We start from the raw sequence: 19,215 nt of genomic DNA on the forward strand, positions 1-19,215 counted from the left end.
TCGATGCTGTCACTCCCCCACGCTTCTCTGCCGGAGTTTTTGGCCGTAATTGCATTTCATGTCAATCTAGAGGCGGCAAACAGGCGACCAGCGTCAGCGCAGCTCCTCCTCCACTTACCAGGCTACTCATGCAAATGCATCGCTGTCTCTATCTCTCTCTCCCCCTCTCTGTCTCTGTCTCTGTTCCCCCCCGTCGAGTGTTTGGTGTCCGAGTGTCCGGCATAAGCAGCTCTTTCGCCTTGGCAACCCAGGGATATGGCATGACACCAATCCTGCGGAGTGGAGTCCCCAACCGAAAAGTAGACGGCGACTCCGTCGTAATTCCAATTAAGTGAGAATTAAACCGTTATCCTGTGCCTGGCTTTGTTCGGTGGCGAGGGGTTTTTATTATTTTTTGTACGCTCTTAATTGGTTTTAAGTCGACTCAAGTGCCCAGCCAGGCAGCTCTTTGATACCACTGCCATATCGATGCCAACAAATCAAATTGGGGATACACTCGTATGTCATTTTTTTGATTGTTTTGAAGAGTGGCATGTGTCCTTTTTGCTGAGATTAGATCGTATTTTTAGAAAGCTGAAGACTTTGCGCCGAAAGAGAAGCGCAAAATCACAGCCCGTCGAAATTCTCCCACAAAAAAGACGATTTTAAAAGTAAATATGATTTAAGCAATTAAACAAGCTGGAAAGCAATTGAAATATTAACTTTTTTTGACCCAACTAATCGTCTTACAAGGACTCGCAGGACTGCTTAAAGAAGTCACAGCACTTATACTTTAATCCGATTAGGCAGAAGAGAACTTAACCCCAAGCCAAAGCGAAAACGAGAACGCCATCCCCAGCACCCACCCTCTTCTTCGCTCTCTTATCAGAGTTGCGACAAAATAAAATACACAAAGAAAAGTCCCACTTCACACCTATTTTCACATAAATGAAAAGCAACATGTAGAAAACTAAATGGAGGGAACCGTTCCCCTCTCCAAAGCTACACGATGGGGCTTCCACCGACCATTTTTGGGGGCGAAAATAAACCCCAAATAAACAACCCATGAAAAGCAATATTTACCTTCTGCATGAATCGGACGCAAAATTACAATCGAAAACGTCATTTTTTTTTCATCAAAAAACAACAAACAAATTTTTTTAAATAACATTAAGCGTTAAAAAAAATTCTATAAATACCAACAAATGCCACAGAGAATATTAAAAAAATGCTAAATACTAATAAAAATATATAAAGAACTAAAAACAATTCACTACAAGACAAAAAATACCATACCCCTGAAAAAAAACTAAAAATGTTTTCAAAAATAAAAAATAAAATAAAATAAAAATTAAAGCGCTATAAATGCAGAGAATCCGGCACAAAATTACAGAGAATACTAAATATACTAAAAATCACTATAGAAAAATAGAATAATTCTTTAAAAGACAAAAAATATATCAAAATCCTTAAAAAAAATACTAAACAACAAAAAACAACTCAAATAAAAACTGAAGCACTATAAAAATTCCTTAAAATACAGAGACTACCGCAAAAAATACCACAGAGAATACTCAAAACTAAAACACCAACAACTGCAAGAGAGGGGTGACCATTCGAGCATACTTTCAAAAAGTGGAAAACGCTGAGTCCCCCACCTGAAACGCGAAAGGGAAAGGGAAGGGGGTGTCGTGTCCGAACATTCTCATTTCTGCAACATGTTGAAAGTTAAATGGAGGTGCAGCTCCCCTTTGCCGTATCGTAAGCCACACAAAGAGCGAATTTTAATTGTGCTGGTCGCTGGTGTGTGCCTTTGTTGCGCTCCACTCCGCTCCGCTCCTTCTTGTGCTTTTTCGTCTCTGCCAAGCGTCAACTTAATTACTATTTCTCTAACCCTTCTCTCACACTTGTCCCAACACAATTCCACACCACACCACACACTCTTACACCCACATACCCACACATTCGGGACACACACACACACACTTCCACATCGTTGGTGGTTCGGTGTGTGTGGTTGCAACCAAAGCAGGACCACTTGAGGCGACACCAGTAGCCGGCATCCAGCAGCAGAAACTACAACAAAATTCAGCACGCGCCAATCTAACGAACCAACCCACCATCAGCAACACCAACACCATCTCCATCTCCAACACCGCCACGAACCTCACCAACACTCACAGCACCCACAAGCCCAACTCCAACACCGCCACCTCCAACTCCAACTCCAACCCCAACTCCACTTCGAATGCCACCTCAACCTTAAAGCGGAAGAACCATCTGGGAAGTGGATGTGGCAAGGATAGGATAGAGAGGGAGCGGGAGAGGGTTTTGCTAACCGCAGCCACGGCGGCAACAACCACAGCCCTGGCAACCACCATTACAACAACATCACGTAATGCCAAAACCGCAACAACAACTACAACGCTGGCCATCACAGGTAACCCCCCCACCCCCCCTCGTCATCGTTGGAACACACTCTACTCATCTCCTACTCTTTTCTCTTGTGTGTGGAGGAGGAAGAGGCACCACTTAAACTTTTGCACCACAGCGACTACTAGTCGCTGTGCACCCAAAAACGTTGTTGCACTCTCCACAAAATTAAGCACCAAAGAAAAATGTTTCGTTTTTTGTTGTTGTTGTTTTTTAGTATCTGCAACTGCACCATGCACTCACTCTGTTGTTGATGTTGTTGTTCTTTTTGTCACTAATTGTTGCACACAAATGTTTTTCTAAATGGCGGAGATATACTAGTTTTCAACGAATTTATGGTGGAATTTGTGGTGAATGTTGGTGAAACTTCCATGTCCAGCCGGAAAGTATGCTATGAAATATTTGCAAATGGCGTATTTCTTAGGATATTGTATTTTCCACTCAATGAAAGCCCTTTGCTTGTCGACTTTCATCTCTTCTATACAGCCTTTGCTCTTTTCTGATTTTTCATTAAATTTTCCTTGGAAATTCATATAGGAATATCTCAAACCCACTCTAGCGTTGCCTTTCGTGTCAAACTGTCTATTACAATTACCTGATTCATTTATTTCATTCAGTATTTTCTGTTCTTACAGTTCAGTTCTAAAACTTCTCCGAAATTCAAAATAAAAATAAAAATTCCTACAAGAAACAAAAATTCCAAATTCTCAAAATTAAAATTCAGTCAAACGAAATTTCGATACGGCTTTTTAGACATAAATTCTTAAAATTGAATTCAAGACAAAAGATGTTCAAAACGAGTGGACCTTGGAGGAAAACAGGAGGTACTATTCCCACAGGATACCCTACATATTACTGAAATGATTAGCATCCCACCTCCCGCTCTCTTTTGTAGAGAAAAGAGCAGAATCCAGATCATGGATCACAGACTTCAACCAACTTCCTGATTCTTCATAGGGATATAAGGCTTGGATTCGTTCCGAATATCGTGCCTGGCCCCACCGAAGGGTACACATGCAAAGGATTGTAAGGAGATCCTTTGTGCTGAACTCGTTTATCTTGTTGTATTGCGGGACCTACGGCGCACGATAAGAGCGGGTGCGCGGGTGCAGAGCCAATATTGACGTTCTTCATCAGCTCGTCCGAAGCAAATTAATTGTTTTCAAATTTCGTATGGAGCATTAACACCACGAATCACTGCCTGCGTCCATTGAGTGGCGTTGGGATCCAATTCCAATACAAAAATCGTCTAGCGACTATTTGAGAGACCATGACAAGAAATTCAAACGCCAATGCCACAAATTTTAAATAAAATAAAAATAAAAATACATTACAAAAGTTTAAATTTGTTTTTGGTTTAATATTTTAACCGAATCGTCACGAAGGAGAAACCAATATTGACAGCTAGCGCAGTGCTTATAGGAATCAAGAAACAATTGAGACGAAGCCTGCTAATACCCAGATAGAGCCCTTTATGAACGGGCAACCGAATGGATTCGGTGGTATTCAATATTCGCTTCGTACTCGTTCGAATAATTCCATCATGGTTCGTATCGCTCGCCCAAAACGGACTGAAGGAAGCAGGTTTTATCATTTTTACTGCACTAAAGACAGAAATTTCGTTTTTTTTTTTCTCGCTCACTCGCCATTTATTCATGCATTTGGATTCATAGACCGTAAAAGACAGGTCTTTCTTTCTAGAAGGCATCTATACTTTCTGCATGCCTCTCCTTCTCTCTAATCCCGCGAATACTGGGTGTTTCTTTTGAAGTCGAGAGGAAGTGATCGAAGTAAGGGAGTAGAGTGGAGTACCGTGGAGTACTGCTTGGTTCTACAAGGGGGCCTCTCCTTCTGCTTTTCTTCTGCTCTCGCACGCTTCCTAATTCCATTTCCTTTCTTGTTTGAAATCGCTAACCCCATCCTTAATTAAGCCAGCCAAAGTGGTAGTAAAAACCCATCAGAGCGTGTGTTTCTGATTAGAATGACTTGGCATCTCCTCTCATATCTATGAGGAGGTTTGTTCCGTGTTAGTGTTAGTGTGTGTGTTGGTGTTTTTCCAATTAACCCATGTGACTCTCAAGTTTGCTCTGCACTGCCGCAGCACTTTCGCACGCACTCAGCACTCGTTGTGGCACCTTTTTGTCGTTGCACAACTAAATATAAAATTAGAAATTCCTCTAGGCCACCGAAAGCCCCAATTAAACCCGACAAAATGTTGCTAATTTTCCAGGGTCGAGCAACAATTCGAATGAGAACAACTACAGCAATGCCAGAGATCTGTCGCAGGAGGCCCTGTGGCGGCTCCAATTGGTTGCGGCCCAGCAATCGCAGCAAATCTACGTGGAACGACCGCCATCGGCGTTCAGCGGTTTGGTGGACTACAGCGGCTATCCGTCGCACATTCAGACGGTCACCAGTTCGCTGAGTCAACAGAATTTCGGACAGTCGGTGGGGGGAGCGGGTGGAGCCGGTGCATCGGGCACACAGCCCCTGGCACCGCACGAAATGCTGCAGGCGGCCCAGCGGTATGGCACGCTGAGGAAGTCGGGAAAACACCCACCACTGCCGCCGCTGCGCAAAGACCTGCAGCAGCAGCAGCAACAGAAGCCGCAACAGCAGCAATTAGGTGAGTCCTGAGTCATTTCGATATATTTATTGGAATTTATCGATATTTGTATCTAGAATTCTTGATGATATGGAAAGAAAAACATAGATATTTGTAGATATAAGAGCTTCTCATGGTATCGATGAAAATCGATATAAATTTTATAAATTTATCGATAAACGTAGCTTTGGCATTAAAAGTATCAATTTAAAGGCCTAGTCTTTAGTTGGGTGTGGTTTGTAAGTGTTTCTAGGATATATTTCAAGAAACTTATCGATATTTTTATCGAAATTATGAAAAACTATTTAAAAATTTCATCGATTTGGAAGGAAAATCTAAACTAAATATATGTTCAGTCGGGCGTGAAAGAAAGTATCGACATTTAACAAAAGGAAGGGAAAACTATCGATTACATATCGATACATGTAAACATTTAACGCAAATAAAAATGAAAACTGGTATATTTAAATCGGAAATGTCGTAAATTAGATTTATCGAAAGAAAGCTTTCGATATTTTATCGATGTTCATAAAATTCGTACGACATATTAAATTTCTCACATTATTTTAGCAACAAGGAATCGATAAATTTATTTCCTTTCCACATACTGACCGTTTCTCGTAGCAATAATCATTCTTCTGGCCGAATCCCAGGCTGCATTCCTCAATCCTCAATCCTTATCCAAATCGGTTGAGCAGGCGACTAAGAAATCAGTTTGATTGATTATGCACTTAAGTGTTGGGGAAATGTTTGGATAAGAGTTTGCTGGTGCTGGCTGGTGGCTGCTGGCTGCCGCCTGCTGGTGCCTGCTGCTCCAAGCTGATGCCTGGCCAGATAAATAAAATAGAATTTCCTCACTGTCAGGACAATGGCAGGCAAGGACACGCCATGCCAGGCGCCCGCACTCCACTCGAGAACCATTCCACATATAGAATTTGCATCTGTATATCCTTTTATGCAGCAGCAACAGCAGCAGGATGCACGATAAATGCACATAAAATAGTCAGCTCTAGGACATTCCGTTAGCATACCAGCCCCCACACGTACCCCACCCTTATTCCAGGGTATGCACCGCCTCCTCTTCGCATCTATCAAAAACAACAAATCGCTTGCAGCGACAACTATTGCAGGCTCCTCTTCAACGAAAAACACCAACGAAAAAGAAGTAAAAATACTGGAAAAATACCAAAAATAAACTATGGCAAATCCGAGAAAAAGAGAGAGAGAGAGAGAGAGACGGAGACTAGAGCGAGTGCGAGTGCGAGCGCTATTAAAAATGTAAAATGCAGGAGCAGAAAATATTTTACAAAATCAAAATCAAACAACGCTGCCAGCTGTAAGTGAAGTGAATCACTGAAGAGAAACCGAACACATGCACAAAAAAGATACAAACACACACACACACGCGCGCGCAGAGGCAATACAGGGATACAAACATAAGCACACACATACATCTGTATAGAGACTGAGAGAAAGGCAGTGCTCTAGCTTCAGTGGTATTAAGGGAGATTGAAGCGGAGACAGCGGCAGACAGTGGTAGGGAATCGCCAAGGAAGGGATAAAAAGGTTATTATGTGGGAGATAGGGTTTCTTTAACTTATTAATCGATAAATAAACAATATAACTTCGATGAGTACTCGATTGTAAAACCGATTTTTCTATAACTGATCGATTGTGCAAAGTGTTAATCGATAAATTATCGCGGTAAACCATTTTATCGAAGCATAATAGATGGTACATTTTTTTCTGGGTCAAAATATTATTTCAGAATTTATTTTTCGATAACTATCTATCGCTAAACACAGATATCGATAGGTAATCAATTATAAAAGCTGTTTTCTATAACTAATCGACTTTGAACATTTTTAATCGATAAATTGTCGACGATAAAATATTTTATCGAGGCCCCATTGAAGGTTCATATATTTATGGATTTTTCTAACAATAATCTAGCGCTAAAAATAGTTATCGATAATTAATCGAACCTTTTTTTCGAAAGACCATCAATGGAAATATTATTGCATTGAAAAATTATATACATGAACGTATTTATCGATAAATAATCTATAAAAAATGTATTATCAATAAATGAAAGTACTTAAAATACATTGCGGGTGCAATTTGTATGATAACCCTTCCACCTATCGATAGTAAAACGTCTTGAAATGCATAAAATTCCCTAATTAACTAGAAACTAATCGATATTTCGATGTTTTTCTACAAAACCAACTCGTTAACCATTAAAACATCGCATCTATGTGATCACATTCATTTCCGTTCGACGGCTCTGTAATTTCGCATCAACTATTCATTGCGATGCTGTTAAACAAACCGCAGAGAACGAACATCAAAGCCCCTGGTTTTACCTCAGGAATTGATTGGTTCTCCCCATTGTCCCGTGTCCTGTGTCCTATGTGGGGCAAATGCCACATGGAATGCATAAAAAGGATTGCAAATGCGAATGCTACTGCTTTTACTGCCACTACCACTGCCACTGCCACTGCCAGTGCATTTTGCTTCATCTAGTTTGCGGTTTTTTTCACAGTATGCTCACATACGTGCACGGTGCACGGGGCACGGGGAACGGGGCGTATGCGTGATTTTTTGTAGTTATGCATAAGATTTCCTTCCACATCCACATCCTCATCCGTGTGTGGTATCTTCTAAATGCTCCTACAATTAGACAGTCAGCAAAGTGAGGACTGACCACTGCGGTCTCTCCACAGGATGCAGACCCAAAACAATTGTTTTCCCAACCATTGAGCGGACAGGACAGAGCGGGGGGTAACAGCTCTTTCATATTTAGCCGTATACATTATGAACTGCTTCTAATCGGCTTAAAGGAGAAGCTGCTGCTGCTGCTGCTGCTGCTGCTGCTGCTGCTGCAGGACCAGCTGCAAGGACTGCAAGGAGCAGCAAAAACATTTCAATTAAAACAAAAGCCATGGCCAAAGACTCTAAGGACTCTCTTTCGCTCTCTCTCTCTGTCTCGCTGCAGTCGTGTGCCGCATTTTTGGCCACAAAGCAACGAATCAAAAAGGAGACTGTAAAACTGGAAGACTGTAGGCCCTGGCGTTGTGGGGACTATGAAAATATGCCAGCTCAAGACAAGGCAAAAACATAGCCATAGAAGGGGGAGGAGGTTGAGTGGAAGTTGGAAATACCCTGCAAGGCCTAAAAAAGTCGACTTTTAACCAATTTATCGATAAATATCGAAGGTAAAATATCTAGTTCGATAAATTCGCGATTAGTAAAGACAGTAAAGTGCATTAATCAATGGGAAACCCTAGTAATCGATCACTTATCACAGGCAACGCATAAGAATTGATTGTGGAAGGTATTTGTCGATTAATAATCGAACGGAAGACAGACTTGTATTGTTTCGTAGATTCCAAGAATGCCACTCACCAAAACAAACAATGCTCGAAAATTTGAATACCCCCTCGATCGAAAGGGCAACCCAAAAACGGAGAGAGAAAAAATATGCAAAAAAAAGTGCACAAAAGAGAGTGTCAGTTGATGCCCTTAGATGAAGACTACTACGGGAAGACTCCTCCTGGCTACAGTTGCTTCAGTTTGCTTTTATGCTTTTACCATCTTTTTCGCCTGCCCTGCCCTGCCGTGCCCTGCCCTGCCTCCTTGAACCTCTTCAGCGGTTCTACCAGCTACCACTTCAACGGCAAGTGGAGTGGCGGAGTGGCCCCCATTCGAGGGCCAGTTTAAAGCAATAAAGGCCAACAACAGAAACAACAACCGACGAATCTTGTTAACCCTCTCGCTATCTCTATTTCGTTCTCTCTCTCCCTCTCTCACTCTGTTCGACTTTGATGACCATAGAAGCAAGCGTAGAAAGTAATGGGAAAGCAAGCAGCACGAAAGTATTTTCCTCTGTTGTGTTTCCATGCCATGCCATGCCCCAAAAAATTGCTCGCCAAAGTACAGTATGCAATGCTTTTGACTTTTCTACGATTTTCGCAATTCAATTGCCGATTTGTGGGGGGGCGCGGGATCGACGGGTGGCTTGTGTTTTCCCACAGACAAAAGCCAAAGCCAAACGGACAAATGGAGGACCAATACAAATCACGAAGCGCCGCGTTCTTTCACTCTATTCGCTGGATTGAATTGCAACAGCGTTCGAGTGGCATTGCATGGCAGTGTTGTTCTTGAAATCATTATCTCGGGCAACTTCTGTGGAAATTCGAGGAATTTCGTACTAAATTTTGAAGGAATTTCCGATAAGAAATTTCCAAAGAGATTGAAAGTTGATTCAGGGAAATGTTCTTGGAATTATTTGTTCACAAAATGCATTTGAGATTAAACAGAATTTAGTGGAACGCCTGAATAAGTAAGAAAGGGAATATCTATATTGAAACTAGATACTGAAGTCGATACTGAATACTAAAAAAATACTGAAGAAATACTATACATACTGAAAATAAAATCAACGTGCTATAAAAATACTGCAAAAATACTACCAATACTCAAAAATACCAGAAATACCAAAAAAAATAAATACAAATATTATCAATACTCAAAATTAGGTCAAGGTGCTGATTCTTTTTCAAGATACTGAATACTAAAGAAATACCTATAAATAACTACTGAAAAAATACTATACATACTGAGAAATAGATCAGGGTACAGGGTCTTGTAAAAAAACCTTGGAAAGGTAAAAAATGCCGAAAAAATACTGTACGTACTGCAATGTCAATCAGGGTGCAGGGTCTTGCAGAAAATACTCAAATACTAAAATATAGTACAACAAAAATTACTGAAAACATACCATATATACTGCTAGCTGCTGACAGAAAATACTACATACCAAAAAAATTGTTTTATAAATACTACAACTACTAGGATACCCAAAATGTAGTCGAATTTGTTTAAATAATTTTTAAAAATATCATTTGTACATTCCCTGAGGCTGGGAAAACACATTTGGCACCAAAAAACCAAAATAATCCCAAAATAATGACCACCAAAAAATAAATCAAACAATCCCAGTCATAAATCGTTTTAATTTAATTTCAGTCTGTTTTTTTTCTACTTCTTCTCAAATAAAATTGAATTCTGGGGAATATCCACAAACACGAGTAATCATAAATTTATTTGGTTATCCATTAAATTTGTTGGTCGGCTGCGTTTTGCCGTTGATTAGATTTTCAACGTTTTTCTACTAGGTTTTTCGTGTGTGTGTGGGTGAGTGTTTGTTTTTTTTTTGCCTCCCCTTCGTTGTGTTTTTGTGTGGGGGAGTATCGTGCAAACGAAATGCAAAAATTAACAATTGGAAGCATATTAACCGCATCAATTTCCGTAGGGCAGTCGAAAACACACACACACAGGAGTACAATGTACACAGATCATTAAACATACATTCAGGGAAACACACACACACACACACATTGAGATACTGGCAGTACAGTACACCTTCCAGCATTATTTATTATGCCGCCATGGGGCGCCCTGGCCTGGCCACAGCTTTCGACTAATTTTTTGGCAAAACATTTTACGTAATAAATTTATTTTAATTACAACGCCAAAAGTGCGGCGGCAGCATCGAGGCCAGGGTATCCCTGCCAGAGATACTTCCTCCAAAGTATGGCCCTGGCAGCGGGGGGCAGGGGGCAGGGGGGGCATGGGGAGTCTGTTGTGTGGTTGGTAATGAATGCGCTTCAATTAAATGAAATATTCATAGGCATAAATACAAGAGCGAGCCCCACAAAAGGCAGCAAGAGAAAGTGAGACAGAGAGAGAGACAGAGAGAAAAGGTGAGCGAAAGAGAAGGGCAGTAGGGATCGTGGCATCCCAGACACTGGCAACACCTTGCTGCGGCATGTTTTATGAGCCAACAAAAGCCATCCCGACTATCAGCTGACGATGAGGTGAACGGCAGGCGGTTGAACGAAGAGAAAGGATAAAGCAAGAGGCCAAAAAAGGGGCGGGGAAGAGTACAAGGGGTCAACATTAAGCGACTTTGAGAGTCAGTGGAACAAACAATGAATTTCAGATACTCTTAAGCGGAAAATCCACAATAAAATCGTGTAAAATATACAAAAATGTAAATAAATATTTGCTAAAAGTAAACATCTTTTGACTTACCCTATCATCAGTATAAATATTCATTAAAATAAAGGGACTTTTCATCTTTCTACCTGAAAAATACAAAGACTAAATATATATTAGTTGTAGTAGCTTATTAAAAGGGTTTTACTAGTGCTTTTTTAATGAGTTTTATTGATGTACAAATATTTAATGTTAACCCATTTCTGGCATTCATCGAAATAAAATAATTATAAACATTAAAAACATTCAACATTAATTGAACATTGACCCAGAAAGGAAACTTTTGCCCTCAAAAACTTTACTTTGTGCAGGCTCTCAGCAGAGGCTGCATTTAATTTATGAATCCCGAAACGCCATTCGATAGTTAATCAACTCTTTGCCAACCCACGAAAAAAAAAAAGAAAAGAAAGAAAAGCTTGTCGGTAAAAACTCATTGCCAGCCCATTGGAGCCGTTTTGCAGCTTGTTAATTACATGGCACTGGGAAAATGGTTTTGCGCCGCCGAAAGCGGAAGGAAAACGGGGATGTCCTGGATGTCGAGTGGCGGTCGGTTAAAAGGGGGCCCCCGTTTTGGGCTCGCTGTTGGAGCAGTGTAATGCATATTTTCAAACAATTTACCAATTTGCTTGTAGGTTGTCTGTCTTTCTGTTTTGACCAGGAGCCACTCCCCGCTCCCACTGCCCACCCATAAAATGTTTATTAGGTAATGAAACATAACAACAAGCGACCACCGACCAAACGAACGAGAGAACGTTTGCCATAAAGCTCAAACGACCGTGTCAAATTTTGTGCTGCTGTGCGGTGCTTGACTCCCCCGCTCATTCGCTTTAAAAGAAAAACCAAAATCCCCTCTAGTGCTAGTGCTACGACATCGGGGTTCCCTATATTGTTGCAAAGATTCTAAGCTGAAAATGTAAAGACTTGATTAATACTGACAACTAGACCTTTTTAGAGAAAATACTAAAAAAAAAGCAAAAAAATACTAAATACTAATTACGGAAAAATACATGAAGGCGCAGTGATTTGGCAGAAAATACTGAATACTAAAAAATAAAAATAAAATATTGAAAACTTCATCAGGGTGCAAGAACATGTCAAAATTTCTGAATACCAAAAAATATTTGATTACTACTAACGAAAAACTACTACAAAAATACTTAAAACTTAAATACGAAATATACGAAATATTTGGAAAAGAACAAAAATACTTAAAACTTGTTAAGGGTAAAAAAATACTAAAAAAAAAACTGCATCAGCGTGCGTGGTTGTGCATACTGAAACACTACTAAAAGATACCAAAACTTACTAAAAACTGCATCAGCAAGCATGGTTGTGCATACTGAGAACCCTACTAACAGATACCGAAAAATACTGAAAAATACTGAAAAATACTGAAGAATACCTTAGACCAGAAATCCTATTAGATATTACAATAAACTAATATATGAAGAGAAAAAATACAGAAAATACTGAAAAGAATTCCCCTACAAGATCAAGTGTTTCATAATAAAAACTACTCCTTATTCTTCTTCAATATCCCCCATATCGACTCTTTCGTTGATTTTGAAAAAGAACACTTACGAGTATTCTGTCGCTCATCTCTCGAAAACCCCCAATCGACCCCAAAAACACTCCACAATTACCGGGGGTATAAACAGCAGCAGCAGCAGCAGTACGAAAAAAAAGTAAGCGTTAATTGAGTTTTCCAAACGAAAACTGTTTGAGTTGGTTGTGGCTGGATGGGGGAGGGGTCGGGAGGGGAGGGGGGTGGGGAAAACCCCCGGCAAAGAGACAGGAATCAGAGGAAAAGCTTTGCTGCAAATGCATTTGGCTAAAAACCAAACAAAACTCTGCGGCAACGGAGATAAATTCTGTGCTGTGCATCAGGAAAACGAATCTGAAAAGTATTTTATTGTGCCAGACTTTCCACACTTCCACTTGACTTGAAAAAAGGTGGGCAGGGGGCAGGGGTAGGGGTGAGGGTTGGGGGTGACTGGATCTATGGAAAATGCAGGAAAATGTATTTATGCAAAAGTTGCAATTGTCAGAGAGGCGAGGCACAAGTCAAAGTGCATAAAGTGTTGCCACCGAATCAGCGCAAAAGTGTGGAGGAGAAGGTGTTGCATGGCTAGGAGATTCAGAGGTGTTGTATGGGGTGACAAGTGGCGTGGCGTGGCGTGTGTGAAGTGTTTTGGCATTTGAATTCAGTTTTTCCATCGAACAGCAGCAGCAGATCCATACGCTTCAAATCACACCAAATACACACCAGAATGGAATACTCGTATGGGTTATGGATGGGCTATAAATGCAGATAGATGGGATATCAAAACCAGCCCCACCACCCCCCCTCCCTATTGAGTAGAGAGTGCTGTAGCATTATGCTGATTGAATGCAAATGCATTTGGAGCGGCACAAACAAAAACGAATTTATATTTATAAATATAAAATTTCAATATATATAAGTATACTATATAAATATTTTTTTTGTGTCGCTCCTTTCTCTCTCTCTCTCTATTCAAATTCAAACAAGCGACTGACCCCAATCCCCCAGTGGTGGGGGGCGAATATTATAATGCATAATACTCTTGTGTTTCATACAAATTAATGGCTTAACGGGGAGGCAGACAGGCGGCGGCTATGCGGCGCCTAGCCTCTCATCAAACTGCATTAATTAATTTAAATTGCATTTTCAAATAAAACAAAATACAAAAAAAAATAAACAATATTTATTAATGAGCTTAAATCGCACTAAAACACAACACACAAATCGATGTTCGTTTCGTTGCAGCGGATATAATACAGGATTTGGCAAATTAAACTAATTGCCAGTTAAGGAGAGACAACAACCACAGCAACAGCAACAACAACAACAACAAAGCAACAGAGCAACAATTTGACATTAGCATTTAAGTAAGTATACCACACGCAAAAAAAAGATTAAACAATTTGAATTTTTAGCTGTTTAAGTGAGCGTGAAATTTGCTAACAAAAGCAAAACCAAAAACCAAAATCAGTATAAAAATGAGCCTATTTCGACCAAAAAACACATGAAAAACGAAAAACGTATTGTAAATGTAAAAAAAATTGAAGAAATACAGATAAATACCAAAAAAATACCACACAAAATACTAAAAGTATGCTAAGAAATATACTATAAATATACCAAAAACTAGTATTTAACTTGGAGTAGAAATAAAATGTTTTCCATTATTAGTTTTTAAGTATTTTTTACTCCATGAATTTTTGTATTGTAAATGGTATTTTTTAGGATTATTCTTTATGGTATGAAGTTTGCTTTTTATCAAAATTTTAACGAATGCTTCCTCCTATCAAACTAAATTTTAAAAAAGATTTTGAGAAAAAATACCAACAGCACCGCAATCAAACACAAAACATTTACAATACAAATACAAACACAAATATACAAAAAAAAATAATAATAATAAAAAAATACCAACCAAATATACCAAAAACACTAGGCAATAAAACGGTAGTAAAATTAAACCACTAAGCAAATATAATCATTTTTTTGGGAGTAACGCAGCCACTTTATTTCCACTCAGATTTTCGCATTTAAATAATCATTTATTGTTCTTATTTTTTGGTATTTTATTGAGAGAGGATAGCATTTTATTGCGAGCCTGTGGCCGGGCGGGCACAATAACACCACCATAATATGCTGGTAAAATTGTTATTCTGGTCTGGCCCATTGTTTCAACCAAAACACAGCCAAACACAAAAGCCACCTTTTGAGGTTTTTCTCTAGTATATGTTTTTTTTTTGCATTTTTGCATTTTTATTTGGTTTCTGTGGAAAATATGGAAATTTTTGGTGGGTTTAAATCAAATAAAAGCGACAAAATGTGCATTTAATTGCTTTTTCAACGCCCAAAAATAGAGCGAAGAGCAAAGAAAGGAGAGGGTAAATATAGAAAATCAAAAACTTTACCAAAGGCAAAAATTCGTAGAGTTTTCTGCACTGTTGCGCTCCGCTCTGGGGTCTGGGCTCTGGGCTCTGGGCTTTGGGCGATGGGCTCCTCATTAGCTTTTGTCTCTATTGGGGCATTAAATTGGAAAGCGAATATTTGTTTGCACGGATCGACTAATTGCGCTGCTAATTTCAATTGTTCTCCATTGTCAGCGTTTACAATAATGCAAAAATTGTAATTACAAATTAACAACTGACCTCCTCCTCGGGTGCAAAATTAGATTGTGTAAATTTGCAAATTAATTTGCCAATGGACAATGCCCTCAGCGCCACTCACGATTCGAATTGACAAAATCAGAGTACATCAATTTCCATTCATTTTCGCACACAAAAATCCGAGGGGTTTTCTACAGTTTGTATTATTTTTTTTTTACATTTTTTACATTGTATAGACGTTAGTATAGGATATCTTAATGGAATAAAAAAATGGTCTTTACTCTGACGAATCTGTAAATAGTAAGCCACGACCTGGACACTGGTTGCAGGTTGTATTAAATTGTTGCCACAACAAGTTGAAACATTAAGCTGCCAGTCAAAAGGGAGTCCAAGGGAGAGTTGCATTTAAATTCTAGCAGGTATATATTACCAAATAAAATACAGTATAAATACACACGACAGACAGACAGACAGGCAAAAAAGCCAGAGGAAAAAAATATGAAAATTAAAATAGCAAACACGTAACAGAAAAAAAAAAGGAATTAAAACTAAAACTAAAACCAACAAAAAAGGAATGCATGAAAAATAGATGGAATAATCAACAGAATTCAATTTAAATATTAAACTGCCAGAAAGTGAAAGAATTATTTTGTAAACTCACGTAAAATTAAGGAATTTTCCAAGCTTTTATTGGTTTTTGTCGTATTTTGATGAAAAGACACTCAGCTCTAAGCCATCAAAATGGTTTGTAAAATGTCATTTTTGTTGCAACACTGCCCCTCCCCCGCGCCCCTTTTTAGCACTCAGTGATATACAAAAAATACTGCACCGAAAAACAGAAAATATATTGCATCTTTAATCCGTAAACTTGTTCCGAAAACTCTGTTATGAAATATTCAAAACTAATAAATTGCCATAATTGAAGCATTTATTTTTCAAGCTACCAAAAACAAAAAGAAACAAGGTGTATTTGCGCAACAAATTATGCATAGAAATTTAGTTAAATAAATTCAATTAAATTATAAAAAAATGCTGCGCATATTTAACCAAACCCCCATAGAAATAGTAACAATTTTAAATGCATAATTAAAGTCTAAGGGCATTGTACATAAAACAAAACCAAAGAAAAATATTTAAATCGTAATTTAATTCCAAAATAAAATCTATTTAAAATATACCGAAAAAAATGTCATAAAAAGTTATGAAAAAGTAATAGATTTAAGGGTTGGATTTTCGAAGAGAGTGTGTTTGTATGTTATGTTGGTCTGGTATCTCATATAAAACGAAGAAAAGCTGGTAAGAAATCTTTAAAAATTCAAAAAATTGCATTCCAAACTCCCACCAATCCCAAAATTCCTGAGGATAAACCGCCATCAAGGCTATGTATTATACAGAAAACATTACTTACAAAAAAATGTCACATGAAGCGCAAGAATTCCTTTCAATTTTGAGTTTTGAAAGACCAGACCAACACACTAGCTATAGGAACCGCAAGTATTTGTAATCCGAAACAAAATAATGATCAAAACTAGTCTTTAAACTATGGTTAACCTTAGGCTAAGTCTTCAAACTATGTTTAACTGTCCATTTTTTCCAATGATACATACATGTGTGTCCCATTGATAGTTTTCTCTCTGTAATACGATTGTAAACTATTCGAAAACTATTCTTTGGTAGAGAATGGTATGTTCACAGAACGCCAGGCGTTTGGTAAAAAAAAAAAAAAAACCAAAGAAAATACAACTAATTTTTAGCTCTTAAAAAAACCTTAGACAGTAAACGATACGATACGATATTATGCAAATGTGTAAAACAGCAAGCAACAGCAAAAAATACGATAAATAAAGTATAATTATGAAAACAAAACAAAAAAAAAAACAAGGAGAAAGTTGTCACACATTTATTTTTTGTATAACAACGCGTCAAAATCTAGTCGAAGAAAATTCTCGAAATGGTTTTTCCACCTCAAATTAAATTGAGTTTCTCGATGTTTACATTGGCAGTCAGCATTGCAGTTATCGCCGTGTTGTATGCATTCTATCGATGGAAATGTGGCAAGCGTGCAAAGTTATCGGAAATGGCCGCCACGACGGCAACAGCAACGGCAACAGCAGCGAAAGGATCAACAGAATTGCCACGAATCAAGATGAAGCGGTCCCTGTCATTCGCCGCCACGCGGGTAAATTGAAAAATGTTTGCAATTGTTTTTACCAAAAACTTTTTGTCGGCTGTGGCTCTGCGGCTCTTTTGCCGGCTCACAATTAAGGTGGGGTGAGGGGGGGGGGGGGGGGGGGAGTGGTCTGTGGGGTATAAAAAATGTTTGCTCTTTGCAAGGGGCATTTACATATATTTTGCATATGAGGAATTGGCAAAGGGGTTTCTGTGTGAAATTCCCTTCCGATATGCACTCGGTACGCAGGTCCTTCGATCACTTGGGGCCCCTGGTTGGGCGTTTCCTGGATAGTAGGCCAGAACTCCATCCTCTTAAGGTTGTTAAGGCCCCATGTTCCCTGAGACCTTCCATTAAACAGTTGGAAAAACATAACCTAATCGACTTTATGAGAGTATTTAACCATTCGTTTCACATTTAATTTTTATTGAAGTCGGTTTTTTTTTGTCTTTCTGACAACTCTGACCAACTGAGGTGTGTGTGCGTGTGTGTGTGCTTGCTGTGTGCCACTGCTGGCAAACCGCAAAATGGTGACATTGTGCAAATAAAAAACAATTTACGATAAACATCAAATTTCCACAAATTACCTTATATTTTACGTGAGTTGCGAAACAGATTGTAAAACACTCACACACACACATACACATATTCACAAAGAGCAGGGAAAATGTGGAACAAAGAATGAAATTACGAATGCACAAGTACCCAGTGTTTTTGGGTTTTATCGGGGGTTTCTAGTAAACCATTGGCTGTGCCAAACGTAAATACATCGTGGGAGGAAATAAGAAGAGAAGATCGGCCTGAAAACTACGCACCAAAGCAGGGTCCCGTTTTTTGTTGCTTCACTCCTCGGAAGTCGCTAAAAATAAAAACCGAATCAATGGCTGAGCGACGCTTCGGTCGTAGCTTTCTGCTGCTTTGTTGTTGTTGCTGCTAGAGCGAAAGCATTTGCCGAGTGCCGGGCCTCCGAGCAGAACGTCAGCGCCTTGCTTTTGTTGTTGCTGCTGTTGGGAGAGCAAAGGCATAAAAGAATTGCGGGAGAGAGCGTGTGCATTGCGTGGGAGAGGATCGAAGCTCGCGGATGAAGAGGCAGAGGCAGTGCAGAGACGGCGAAAGGGAATGGGAATGGATTTTATTTGCCCTTCAAATAAACTGTAAGCTCTGCTGCCTGCCGCTCACATTTGCTCAAGTAGCGATCGTCGCTGCCGACTCTTCTAGCCTCTGTTGTATCGTCTCACATCCTTTTCTTATGTGTATACCCCATATACCCTTGTGCGCCACCAGTACAGGGTACATAAAAAAGAAACCGCGATTCGCTGATTTTACACTGCGTTGAGCATTCGCCTCGTTTTTGGCCATTGTTTGTGCTGCGAGGGAGGGGGTAGATGCTGGATATGGAGGAGGAATCTGCTGGGTAGGTGTGAACCGAGTCGGGCAGCAGGACTAAGGGGGGAGTGACTAAGTGGAGTACCAGCGGGGCTTTAAACGTGCCTCACACACACACACACACACATACAGACCCTCACACTTAAATTTCGAATTTTTGCAATTATTTTTATTGCTTGCCATTTTTCCGCCACTCCCCTCCCACACTCCGCACTTTCCATTTCCCCCCTTGCCATGACCCCTCTTCTGCTGCTGTTTACTGTGTGGCTTTAGCCCTGGGGGTCGGGTCTGCGGCGGGTGGAGCCCGTCCCCCCGTCTCGTAGGCCATTTGAAGTGCCCTTCATAAATTTCCACGACGCCAGAAAGAAGGCACCAACAAAAAATATAAAAAATAAATATAAATGTTTGCTAAGCATGTGACTCTCTGTGTTTGTGA

General features: G+C 39.5%; 2 protein-coding genes across 9 annotated transcripts in view; both read left to right on the forward strand.

Moving 5' to 3' along the window:
• fred (friend of echinoid) overlaps positions 1-13,955 on the forward strand; it is a 123,133-nt gene extending 109,178 nt beyond the window's left edge. For 3 of the 7 annotated variants that reach the window (XM_015180376.2, XM_033379949.1, XM_033379950.1), the window contains 2 exons: positions 4,643-5,038; positions 13,869-13,955. In XM_015180376.2, coding sequence (XP_015035862.2) covers positions 4,643-5,038; positions 13,869-13,897 — 425 coding nt within the window. In that variant the 3' untranslated portion in view covers positions 13,898-13,955. Of the gene's footprint in view, positions 1-2,008; positions 2,420-3,047; positions 3,237-3,319; positions 3,758-4,642; positions 5,039-13,868 lie in introns of those variants that run through there. The other 4 variants (XM_015180375.2, XR_004469162.1, XR_004469163.1 and 1 more) reach the window with 4 other exon arrangements.
• A 3,174-nt stretch (positions 13,956-17,129) lies between these two features.
• Positions 17,130-19,215, forward strand: part of capu (formin protein cappuccino) — a 46,521-nt gene continuing 44,435 nt past the window's right edge. Inside the window, exon 1 of one of the 2 annotated variants that reach the window (XM_015180384.2) lies at positions 17,130-17,402. In XM_015180384.2, coding sequence (XP_015035870.2) covers positions 17,175-17,402 — 228 coding nt within the window. In that variant the 5' untranslated portion in view covers positions 17,130-17,174. The remainder of the gene's footprint in view (positions 17,403-19,215) is intronic. The other variant, XM_015180380.2, reaches the window with a different exon arrangement.

Source organism: Drosophila pseudoobscura, chromosome 4, assembly GCF_009870125.1.
Source record: "Drosophila pseudoobscura strain MV-25-SWS-2005 chromosome 4, UCI_Dpse_MV25, whole genome shotgun sequence".
In the NCBI taxonomy this organism is placed as follows: Eukaryota; Metazoa; Arthropoda; class Insecta; order Diptera; family Drosophilidae; genus Drosophila; species Drosophila pseudoobscura.